This window comes from Elgaria multicarinata, chromosome 3 (assembly GCF_023053635.1).
Source record: "Elgaria multicarinata webbii isolate HBS135686 ecotype San Diego chromosome 3, rElgMul1.1.pri, whole genome shotgun sequence".
Classification (NCBI taxonomy): Eukaryota; Metazoa; Chordata; class Lepidosauria; order Squamata; family Anguidae; genus Elgaria; species Elgaria multicarinata.
The window spans coordinates 22,063,104-22,075,560 of record NC_086173.1 but is presented as its reverse complement, the minus strand read 5'-3'; the positions used below and the strand labels follow the sequence as shown (position 1 = coordinate 22,075,560).

The 12,457-nt window shown below is 47.3% G+C and overlaps 1 protein-coding gene across 1 annotated transcript in view; it reads left to right on the top strand.

The window, feature by feature from the left end:
• Positions 1-12,457, top strand: part of ESPL1 (extra spindle pole bodies like 1, separase) — a 61,589-nt gene that overhangs the window by 19,140 nt on the left and 29,992 nt on the right. Inside the window, exons 11-14 of the mRNA XM_063123107.1 lie at positions 2,241-2,375; positions 3,497-3,616; positions 5,384-5,555; positions 12,194-12,322. Of these exons, the coding sequence (XP_062979177.1) occupies positions 2,241-2,375; positions 3,497-3,616; positions 5,384-5,555; positions 12,194-12,322 (556 nt within the window). The remainder of the gene's footprint in view (positions 1-2,240; positions 2,376-3,496; positions 3,617-5,383; positions 5,556-12,193; positions 12,323-12,457) is intronic.

Genomic DNA, 12,457 nt, shown 5'->3' with positions numbered 1-12,457 from the left:
TGAGGTCATTATGAAAAGCCTTTGGGGCAGCAGAGTGAAGGCTCCATATGGGAGCTTCACCCCACCCCCTGCTAGTGGTCCCACACATCTTTCCTCCCGCCTCCCCACCACCAATCTGAGATTGCCCTCTTCCCAATTTGAGAGGTGAGGGAAATATTTTTTCAGAATTCAGAGTGGTTCACATTTTTTAGGATGAATTTGTTCCTGTTTGTAATTTTTAGTGCTCAGTGGTGGTGGCATTATGCGCCCCTCACCCACCCACCCACCCACAGACTTGCAGTCTAATTCAAGCATTGCAGAGAGGGAGAAGCATATATATTGGTGGAATGGACTGTGATATGCTAGTTGGAGGGGGTCATCCAAAATGTACAGAGGGGTATAGGTGGGTCAGAGAGCAAGCTGCGGTAGCTGCACTTCCGTGACACCAGCCATGCTTTCATCTTGTTGGCCCTATGTTGTAGGAGGAAGGGCAAAAAATCTGGAACCTAGTGGAGTACAGACTGTGGATGCCCATGCTTGGAATTTCCCCACTACAGCTCAAGTGGTGGCAAAGATATATTGGGGAAAGACTTGGGCAGAGACCAAGGTGGGAGGAGGAGGAGTTGCTTGCACAGTTCCTGAAAAAGGAAGCCACACCCGAAAGCACCCTGTCTGCTGTGCGTGGCCTTTCCTTCTCCTGGGCTGTATGGATGTTCCGTGCACAGGTGATGTCTATGTGGCTGCTCTCTAAGAAAATGGAGCCTGAGCTTCCCTGTGCTCATAACATTGTCTTGCTAGTGTTCCTCCTCCTGGCATGTATGTAATTCAGTGCTGTGGCAATGGAGAGCAGTGAGTTGTGTGTCTTCCTCAAAGGAAGCTCACACACAACCTGTATTTAGAAAAATACCCTTTCATAGCTCCAAGCGAGTCTTACCTTGAGCGGGTCTTTGCCATCTTGCCGAGATGGTTGTATGCCAGTTCTTCTCCAATTGTCCCAGTATAGATGCATCTGCTATTGTGTCTAGGTTTATTCTCTCTTTGAAAGGGGTATGTTTCCAGTGTCAGAGGCAGTAAGCCTATATACACCAGTTGCTAGGGAACATGGGTGGGAGGGTACTATTGCATCGTGTCCTGCTTATGGATCCCTGGATAATAGCTGTTTAGCCACTGGACTAGATGGACCGTTGGTCTGATCCAGCAGGGCTCTTCTTATGTTCTTATGTAAGTTTCTTCCCATCGTGGAGAAAGCAAAGTGATTCTTTTACAGTGGTGGATGGCCACAGTGGGACAGATATGGCATCTTGATCTGGCTGGCAGTGGCCCTACAAACATTTAATTACGGTGTTGAACATACCATTTATGTTCAGTTTCTCCTGCAAGGAAAAGAAGCAATGAGTCTCCCCCATATTGTATGAATGTGACTGTGTTATGCCTTCATGCCACATCCAGGGAAAGGCAAACCAACAATACCAGGCTGCCTCCTGGGAGGAGGGGAGAGTGGATTGTTTGGAAGCAGACTTGTTCCTTGGCCCTTCAGCTGATGACTGCATAACAAGTGAGCACATGTGCTCCGGATCCAGGAAGGCCTCCCTGTTGGGTGACAGCAACTTCGTTACAGAGCCTGAGTTCTCCATGAACAGGTCTGGGCCACCCAGTTCTCCAGAATGCCATAGTTGGTCATCCTCGCTCTACTGCACTGTTCTTGGTGTTCTTGCTGCCATTTTAAAATCTCTTCACTGGCTGCCAATTAGTTTACGAGCAAAGTATAAAGTATTGGTTATTACCTTTAAAGCCCTACATGGTTTGGGCCCAGGCTACCTGCGGGATTGCCTGCTCCTGTACAATCTGCCCCGTACACTCAGGTCTTCTGGGAAGAATTTCCTTCAGCCAGCCAAAATTAGGCTGACAGGTATTACCCAGAGGACCTTCTCTTCTGCTGCTGCCAGACTGTGGAATGGCCTGCCGGAGGAGACTCGTCAACTTAACAGTCTATCAGCATTCAAGAAAGCTATTAAGACTGATGTCTTCTGGCAGGCCTATCCAGTGGAATTTTAAGATGTTTTTAAAATGTTTTTAGGATGTTTTCAACAATGTATATTATGTTTTAATTGAGTATTATGTATTTTATCGTCTATTGTTGTTCCCCCACCTTGATCAAAATGGAGAGACGAGCAAGAAATATTATTATTATTATTACCATCAACTTCTTCCCCCACCCCCAGCTATGTATTTAAATACTTTATCACCCTTCTATTCTGCAGCCACTGCAAGCCATGGAGAGCTACTTCCTGATCACAGCTCTCTCCGGCGCACTTCAAGACTCTGTTGGGAAGACCAGCGCTTTGTGCCAAATTGCCAAGCTACTTCTCCAGCTGGAATGTCCCAGTTACGCTGAGGTAAGTACAAAGAGTAGCTCTCTGATAGCAGAAGTATCCAGTTTATATGCCCACTTTTCTAAAGATAGCCAACTTAGCGTTATTTAGAGTTTTTACACACACACATACCGACCATCCTTTAACCAAGGAGGCTCCCAGAGTGGCTTCCAAAGATAAGAAATAAGACAGTTGAGTTAGTAATTTGCTTTGCTAGAATAAATGGAAAACTGTGTTAATAAGAACTGTATTTTAAATTAGAGCTTCATGATAAACCACATTTTTTGTTTTACCTGAAATGCCTACACCTCCCATCATGCCTAAGATGAATAAGTTGCAGAGAAATTTATAATTATCAAATAAATGTTACGAACATTATTCACAGACCCGAGCAACGCCAGGCAAATCAGCTAGTTGTGTACTTTATTCCTCTTGGGTTCCATGCCCAAGGCTAGATCCCAAACCGGGAAAAGTGGGATTTGAACTGACTTTCCCCAGGAATGATTGTTACAGGCGTACTCTGCCTTTCCATATTAAAAAGATCACTGAAGGTGCAAACAGTCCACATGATAAACAATAGCAATTAAAACACCAGCATATAAATAAGGGGAAATGCAATACAACAGATAAATGAAATCAGAGCTTATCTGAATTGCAGCAAAATAGGTCCTTTCCCCAATGCTCTAGTGAAGAGCCATGTTGCCTGGCTTATCCTGGTTTACTGTGAATGAACAGGATAATGGTGCACCCAACCTCTTCACTTTCACTTTGCTCCTCCTTTCATGAGAGTGGGCAAAGCAAGCAAAGAATTACTAGCTTATTGTGACATCGGAACATGGTGCCTGATCCCAAAGAAACCACCCTGATTTGTTGCTGGCTTAATGAACCTGGCTTGTTTGGGAGTAACCAGGAGCCTGCGTCTGGTTGTCACCATAAGCAAATGCTGAGCTGTAAAGTCAAGAATCTAAAGTTTATAGGGCAAACTATTTCATGTGAACTGATTTCTTGTCAGTGTTCTCATGGCCTACATCTTTCGGCTGCTGAGGTCAATAGCTGGGACAAACGCTGAGCAGAGCTCTATTACAATTCTGGTGGATTACCTGTTCCTCTGATAATTTTGCTCTGTGTGTGCTTTTTCCTTTTAGACCATCTTAAAGGAGGCTGAATCCTGCCTGCAACATGTGGACCAAAATAATGACTGCCGCCTGCTGACCAATCAAACCCTAGCTGTTCTCCATAGCAAGCTGTGCTTAGCAACCCGCAAGGTACCTTGTATGGCATGCTCCCATGGACACATTTTATAGCTCGGAGACTGTCAAACCAGGGCATTTCAAAATATTTGTCTCAATAAAAAGCTGTCTTTTACTCAAAGTGACAAGTACGTGGTGTTTCAGATTCTGTTGGGGCAGCCTTCTCCAATGTGGCAACCTCCAGATGTTTGGGTTATAACCTCCATTGGTCTTGCTTGCTTGGGATGAAGGGAATTCTGCTCCCAAACATCTGGAGGGCCACCACATGGGGAAAGGCTGTGTTACAGGGACTGTAAAGGGGAGCCTGCTGGATTCTGCTATGGCCAATCATTGACCCAATCTTTCAAAGGCAGACTATCCCTCTGCTGCTGATTGTATCTCACTCTATGTCTTATGAGGAGGTTCCCCTGGCAAATTATCGTAGCAGGGAGGCTCATCCACTCAGCACAGCTCAGTTGCCCTCTGGTCTTGCTCAGAATCCATCCAGGTTGGGTCCCTTTTTTGTACTCATGGGCTGGAGCATCGATACAGTGGGGAATGAAGAAATGAGCTGAGGAGCCCCTTCACCCTTACGTTGACTGTAAACCTAGAGAATTGCTATTTCTGAGGACCACTGGGAGTAAAGGGAAACTAATATTTTGAAGCATAGCAGGGTTTTTGGAACTGGACCGAAGAGGCCAGAATTAAGATGCCCACGCTACCATGAAATTCACATGGTGATCTTAGTTGTTCTCTCTCAGCCTAATCTATGTCTTAGGCCAAGGGTGGGCAACTTGTAGCTCTTCAGATCTTTTGGCCTACAACTCCCATCAGTCCTAGGCAGCATAGCCAATGGTAAGGGATCATGAGAGCTGTAGGCCAAAACATCTGGAAGGCCACAAGTTGCCCTCCCCGTTTAGGAAGTTGGTGGTTTAAATGAAAGAAAACCCATGGGTGCTGCCATTAAAACAATGGGTAGGATGCAAAGGTGGAGGTGGGCAGCGGGGAATAGGGAATTTTGACAATTGGATCCTTGCATAGACCCTGAAAAGAGTGTAATCTCTGGACTCACACAGCAACTATCTTTGTTACCATGTTAGCAAGTACTAGTGAACTTTACCCTTGGCATCTCTTGGTAATCTTGTTTGGAGTTCTCCTGCCCACTCCATTTTTATTTCACTCTTGTGTAAAGTCATTGTTGGTAACCCTGAAAAACCTACTTCAAGTGCTTTCAAAATGATGGCATCAGGTGTTCATGGTAAGGAAATAAACGGTTCTTAAAAGCTTCCAAGACCAAGGGAGGCAACCTGCCTGGTAAACTAGTTAAGTGGGGTTCCAGGTAGATCAGTAGAAAGGAAATTGCCCTGCTTTCCCTATCCTAACTTTGATCAACCAATTCAAGGAAAGAAGAATTGGGCTACTGGTACTCTGCTTCCTAGTCCAGTCGAGGTTAAGATGTTTATGTGATGAAGACCCCAACTCTTCCCCTAGCAACTCTTTAAAGTCTCCAGACAGTAGTTCATTTTGCACTCAGTCTTGGCTGTAACAGGATTTCGACACTGGACTTCCTAACACATTGTAAGCAGGGTTGCGTACCCCATTGTCGGCAATGTTGCTGGTTCCAGTATGCAGGAGCCTTGAATTGCAGCCGTTTCCTGACTTTTCAGGAGACTTCTCTGGGTTTGGGAAGAACCTGCAATCTGATCCATGAGTTATTGCAGCATAAGCCAAGCATTGGCTGAGTAACTTTGCAGAATAGAGAGAGGCCTTCCTACCAAGTGATCTTTCTCTTCTCATGGACAGATTGAAGAAGGCCTTGTCCTACTAGTCGAAACCCTGCAAAACCCAGCATTGAAAAGGTCCTCGAAGGTCTGGTACCTGCTCCGAGCCAGTGCTCTCCAGTTAACAGCAGCTTACCTTGGTCTACCGCCCTCCAGTCTCCCACTGGCGCTCAGACAAAAGCTCCATGCTCAAGGTGAGTGTGGAAAACATCCATCTGTCTCCTCGATATGCATCTGTAATCCCCCTTGTTCTTCATCGTGGTCTCTATGCATCACACATATGGGCTTTGCGCCTGCGCAGAGACCGAACTGGAACCTTCTATAGCTAAGTGGAACGTTTTTGGCGGGAACCCCTCCCCCACGCTACTGCGCATGTCCCTGGGGTTCCCGCCCTTACCTCAGTTCTTGGTCGTCCGCCATTGTGCCTAGACCTGTAGAACCGAACCTCTAGTGTTTTCTCCAGTTCTTCTTCTTTGAATCTTTCAATCTCTTTCGTTCTTCGTCTTTTCCTCATATTTCTTATATTTCTTTTCTATCAAAAAAAAAAATCTTTGTTAAATTCTCTTCAGCGACTTCGGTCACGGGTGCCTGAGCCGTATGGCAGTGAAGGCCCCGTTCCGTAAGTGTGTTAAGTGTGGGGCTAGGCTCCCCCCTACCGACGGACACTCCCTGTGTGTTATTTGCTTGGGCGAAGGCCACAAAGTAGAGGCCTGCCACCATTGTATGGCGTTTACTAAACAAACCAGGAAAAATAGAACGGACCGCCTTCGCGCCATCTTGTGGGAGAAAGCCCTCAGGGCAACAGACACAGCGAAAATGGACAAAACGGCATCAAATAAGCCCGTTGCTGACCGTAGCACCGAAGTGTGCGATGATACCAGAGCGAACAGTAGGGCATCGTTACCCCTCACGCCTGGACGGTCGTTGGTGAGCTCCGCGGCCAGGAAAATCACAAAAAAGGCCCGGACTCCCAAGTCCTCCTCCGAGATGGAGAAAAAAGAAGAAAAAGAGAAAGGACGCGGAAAAACCTTCTCCAAGGTCTTCCCAACCGTCTAAACCGTCTCGGAGCCAATCAAATCCTCCTCCCGTACCGACAGATTCTGAAGCTGTCTCAGTACCGAGGCCTCGCTCGACACCGAAAACTCAATCGGTACCGACGCATCCTTCAAGTCTATCAGAGGGTGAAATACGGGACTCGGCCTCAGTAACTTCATTTAGAGAGCCTGCGAGGCCGCAAGAGACACAGGAAATTATTCCTCTGTCGCACCCTTCCCCGAGGGAGCATACACCGAGGCGCGAATGGGACAGGGCTTCCCAGTACTCTGAGCCCCAGTCCAGACATGATTGTTATGATTGGGACTGCTATCAACCACAAAGATATTTCCAACACGATCACGGTTACCAATACCCACCTGAATCGTATTTTGCGCAGCCTCCACCAACATCCAGGGTATGCCAACTACCACTGGCTCCACCTTCGGCTCACCAAAGCTCTCCCACGTCTACTCATCGGCACCACACTTCCTCTATACTGACCGTTGCGACCGCCACGGTACCACTAGATCCAGCACAACAGCTGCAACTGATTACTTTATCCTCACCTGAGGATAATTACCCTTCTGACTCCGAATCCGGACTATCAGTTACACCATCGGTACCATCACCGGACGATGCCATACATGCACAAGACCCCTCTTCACCATCTGACGACATGGGCAGATTCTCTGACCATATGTTAAGAATGGCCCAAGCACTTGGATTGGACATTCAACAAACGGATGAACCTGTGGATGATCCCATTTATGATGTATTTCACACCAAAACTAATTCAGGAGTTGCTATCCCTCTTCCCCCTGCCCTGAAACAAACAGCACAGCTATCATGGAAGACGCCAGCCGTCACGCAAGCTACGTCAAGAAGATTAGAAACCCTATACCATATACAAGAGGGAGATGCAGGGTTCTTAGTTCAACACCCAAAATTGTAGTAGAGTCAGCCCAGGGCCAGTCACAAAGAGTGCACTCTGCCCCAGTAGATAAAGAGGGCAGGAAATTAGATCTTACAGGGAGAAGAGTTTACTCTTCTGCTTCTCTCGGTATCAGAGCCTCAACGTACCAAGCAACCATGGCTCGGTACCAACTTTTTCTCTGGGACAAAGTGGGATCACTATGTGACTACCTCCCGGAGGACAAGAGAGAATTGGCTAGGGTCTTTCAAGCTGAAGCCTCGGCCATAGCCAAACAACAGCTATCGACCGCACGACATCAGGTCGACTGCCACTCAAAAACTATGATGGGTGCTATATCTCTGAGAAGACATGCCTGGCTAAGTTCGGCCAACTTCACTTACAAGACCAAGTCCAGGATTGAAAACGTGCCCTTCGATGGCGAGGGCTTGTTCAATAGTAAAACTGATGATACTTTAGACTCTATCTACAAAGCACGCACAACGGCAAAAAAGATGGGTTTCTCTGCTCCTTCTGTACAGTACAAACCGAGACAGTGGACGAGACCATCTGTACAACAGCAGCACCTTGGTTGTCCTCAATACCAAGGACAACCAAGACAGCAGCAACACCAGCTCCAGAGGAAAAGACCTTACCAGGGTCGTTTCCAGCAGGATAAGCGCCAGCCCGACTTCAATAAGAAGTAGCGGGTTTGACTCCTTCGCCCCAGATCCACTACCCTTTGCGAACCGCCTAGCACCATTTTACCATCAATGGGAGTCAATAACATCCGACTCCTGGGTGCTCACTATCAAGTCGGGTTATGCCATCGAGCTCGATGTCCTCCCTCCTTCTTCGGGAGTGAAAGTAACAGCGCCGTCCCCTCCTTTGCTTGTCGAGGTACAAACCCTGCTAGCGAAGGGAGCCATCTCTCCCGTACCCGCAGAGGAACTCAACCAGGGGTTTTTCTCGCGTTACTTCACGGTCCCGAAGAAAGATGAAGGTCTTCGACCGATTATGGACTTAAGGCAATTAAACAAGTACATCACCCCGAAAAAAAATCCATATGACAACGGTTTCTTCCATTCTCCAACTGTTACACAAAGGGGTTTGGTTTGCTGTGGTGCGTACTTCCACATTTCCATCAGGAAGCTTACCTGCGATTCTCAATCGGCACGCTCCAATTCCAGTTCACCTTCCTTCCCTTCGGACTTGCCATGGCACCGAGGGTCTTCACGAAGGTGATGGCTGTGGTGTGCGCCCATCTAAGACAGGAGGGAATTTACATATACCCGTACCTAGACGATTGGCTTCTGGTAGCGGACAACAGTCACACGCTCCAGAAGGATATACTAACCACTCTCAACCTCTTAGACTCATTAGGTCTATGGGTCAACGAGGAAAAATCCATCTTGACCCTACGCCAGAAATTAGACTTTATAGGGGTAACCCTATCGTCTCGAGACGGGAGAGCATACCTGCCCTCGTCCAGAGCCAGACCCTTCTGGATATGATCATCGTTGCCGAGACCCGTTTAAAAGTCTCAGCATGGACAATCTAAAGACTGCTAGGTCTAATGGCAGCGACCACCGCAGTGATCAAGCTTGCAAGACTCAGAATGAGGATCTTGCAGGGGTGGTTTTTAAGAACGTTCGACCTTCGACGCAATGGCCGCCGAACTTACCTGTCGATCCCGAGGCAAGTACGGGCATCTCTGAAGTGGTGGCTGTCGATGAAGAATCTCTTAGAAGGGATCCCGTTTCAACAACAAACCCCTTCGGTAACGATTACAACAGATGCTTCATTGACCGGATGGGGAGCACATTGCAACTCCCTCACCGCTCAAGGTCGTTGGCCTCCTTTCCAGAGGGAACAACACATCAATCACCTGGAACTCTTAGCGGTGGAAAATGCAATAAAGACCTTCGCACAAATTATCGAAGGCCAGAATGTCCTGATCGCGACAGACAACACCACCGTAGTTGCCTACATCAACAGACAGGGTGGAACAAGATCACACCCTTTGAACCGTTCGGCACTCAGAATTTGGAACTGGTGCATAAAGAGGAATACGTACCTGACTGCGATCCACGTAGCGGGGAAAGAGAACATTATTGCGGACGCCCTCAGCAGATCCTTACACGTCGACCACAAGTGGGAGCTCGACACCGAGACAAGAGAAAACCTCTTTCGGTACTGGGTGCAGCCTGCTGTCGATGTCTTCGCTACCGAAGAAAACGCAGCTTGTTCCAAGTTCTGCAGCAGAACAGGAAGAGGAAAGAACTCTCTAGGAGACGCTTTCACCAAAACATGGAGAGGAGAACTTCTTTATGTCTTTCCACCCTTTCCACTTTTGACAAAAGTACTAGCCAAGATCCAGTCAGACAGGTCGGATTGCATCCTAATCACACCGTGGTGGCCTCGACAGACGTGGTTTTCCCACGCCTTTCGACTATCGAATGGGAATTACATCAGACTCCCGTCGATACTGACTTTGCTGTCTCGACACCAGGGCAGAATTCGACACGCAAATCTGTCGATCCTCAAGATGACGGCGTGGAGAATAACAACCACCCCTCTCCTCGTATCAAAAACTTAACTGTAGACCATATATTGCTGGCATCGCTAAAGCCCTCAACAAGAAAGTCCTACGCAGCAAAGTGGCAAAGATTCCAAAAGTTTGCCTTGGAGAACAATCAAGCACCGGAATCTTGCCCTATATCACTGATTCTCAAATATCTATTGACACTTTACCAGCAGGGACTCAAACTTACTTCAATCAGAGTCCATTTAGCAGCTATTACAGCCTCTCATCAAGCATGGATGGTTTTTCACCTTTCACACATCCAACATCAAGGAAATTTTTAAAGGGACTTAAGAATACGATACCGACAGTAAAGAACATCATTCCACCATGGAGCCTGTCCGTTGTATTGCAGTCACTGACAAGGAAACCCTTCGAGCCCATGGCCTCAATGGACCTTAGGCTTCTAACATTCAAGACTGTTTTCTTAGTGGCCATTACATTGGCGAGACGTGCAAGTGAGCTTAGAGCTCTCAGAGTAGATGCTCCTTACACAATTTTTCATAAGGACAAGGTTGTACTACGCACAGACCCTGCCTTCCTGCCTAAGGTAGTGTCAACTTTTCATCTGTCTCAACACATCACATTACCAGCCTTCTTTCCGAATCCTGCAACACCTGTTGAGTCTTCATTACACACACTTGAAATTTTAGGAAAATAAATCAATTATTTGTTTGTTATGGAGAGCCTTCCAAGGGGCTCCCTGTATCATGCCAGCGATTATCATGCTGGATTGTGGAGACAATTGAACTGGCTTACGCTCTCTCAAAACTAGAGTTGAAACAACCTGTGACAGCTCACTCTACCAGAGCAATAGCGACAACTGTTGCTTTTAACAGAGGTGTCCCCTTAACAGACGTTTGTAGAGCTGCAACTTGGTCCACTCAATCCACGTTTGCTAGACACTACAGCTTGGACACTCGTGCGAGACAAGACTGCTCATTTGGAAGGACAGTGCTCTCGGAGATCTTGAGATGATGCACCAACCCACCTCCAAGGTATGTCAGCTTGCTACTCGCCCATATGTGTGATGCATAGAGACCACGATGAAGAAATGCAGGTTGCTTACCTGTAACTGTAGTTCTTCGAGTGGCCATCTATGCATTCACACAACCCACCCACCATCCCCACTTGGTGGTGTGAAACTTACAAATGACACAGATTTATGTGCAACTTACTTTATTAAATGTATATTCATGTTTATGGGGGCACAATGTCGGACTCCTGTAAACTGAGGTAAGGGCGGGAACCCCAGGGACATGCGCAGTAGCATGGGGGAGGGGTTCCCGCCAAAAACGTTCCACTTAGCTTTAGAAGATTCCGGTTCGGTCTCTGCGCAGGCGCAAAGCCCATATGTGTGAATGCATAGATGACCACTCAAAGAACTACAGTTACAGGTAAGCAACCTGCATATATGCATCTGCCAGTATAAAATGATTGTGAATGAATGGAAGCTTTGGAGCATCATGTGAGCCAAAGAGGGTAGCCAGGTGTTCATGCGCAGTAGCAAGGCAATCCATGCCAGAGGCAGGGTGGGACATGCAGCCTTAAAGGTACCCAACTGCTGATAATACATGTCCTGGGGTTGCCTTCCACCTCCATGAAGGTGAACAGCAAGTCATTCCAAGCTGGATGAGAAATGGCCACTTTAAATTGTAGGGCAGCACTACCAGTGCTGGCTGGCAGTGTGCAGATCCCGGGGGTTGAGAATTCCACCCATGTAGCAGAGATGATGGAGTCTTTAAGCAGTTCCAACAGTATGCCATACATTGTGGACACTTTTGTGCATCCGTCACCTTGGGTGTAGAGGGGGCCAGGGGGCCTTTGTGCAGTAAAGAGTATTGGTGGAAGTACACCTGCTCCCCTCAACTTCATTGGGATGATGTGGTGACATCCAAACTGTGCTTCATGGAGCCCTTGAATTCCTCTGTAGCTCATTAAGAGTTCCTTAATGAGGTGATTGGTAGCGGTAGACTAGTTTCTCTGAAGAACAGCTTGTCCCCTAACCTGTGCAGCCATAGGAAAGCAATGAGCGTTCCTTAGGGTGTATTCCAACGATAAGGCACAGTGGGCTTGGCTAGTCCCTATGTGGGAACTGCAAGTGTGACCTGCAACCTTATAATACTTCCCCCATATATCTGCGACACACAGAGGTCCTTTTGTGTGGGTTTTATTTATGGATTTCGATTTATAGCTTGTCCTTCCTCACAAAGAGCTCAGGGCAGGTGGGTTCCTTGTGGGAAGAGCTCCCCGAAGCTTGCAAAAACGCTGATGTACAGTGTTCTTTTTCTCCCTCTGTGCAGGATGGAAGACCCCTGAAATGGCACTGAGCGATGCACACAGACTCTACCGCAGCATCCTCTTGAACTTCTCACTGATTAGCAGCGATGCGTCTGCCAAAGATGTTCCCGAGCATCAGTTTGTCGATCATGGTAAAAGAGGACTGCTTTCCTCTGAAGCGTGCGGCAACTCTCGCTGTGCCTAAAATCCTGTATTATTGCTGCTTTTGCGAAACCCTGGAGCAAAGAGGTCCAGATAGAAATCTTGCTTCCATTTAATAGTTCCTA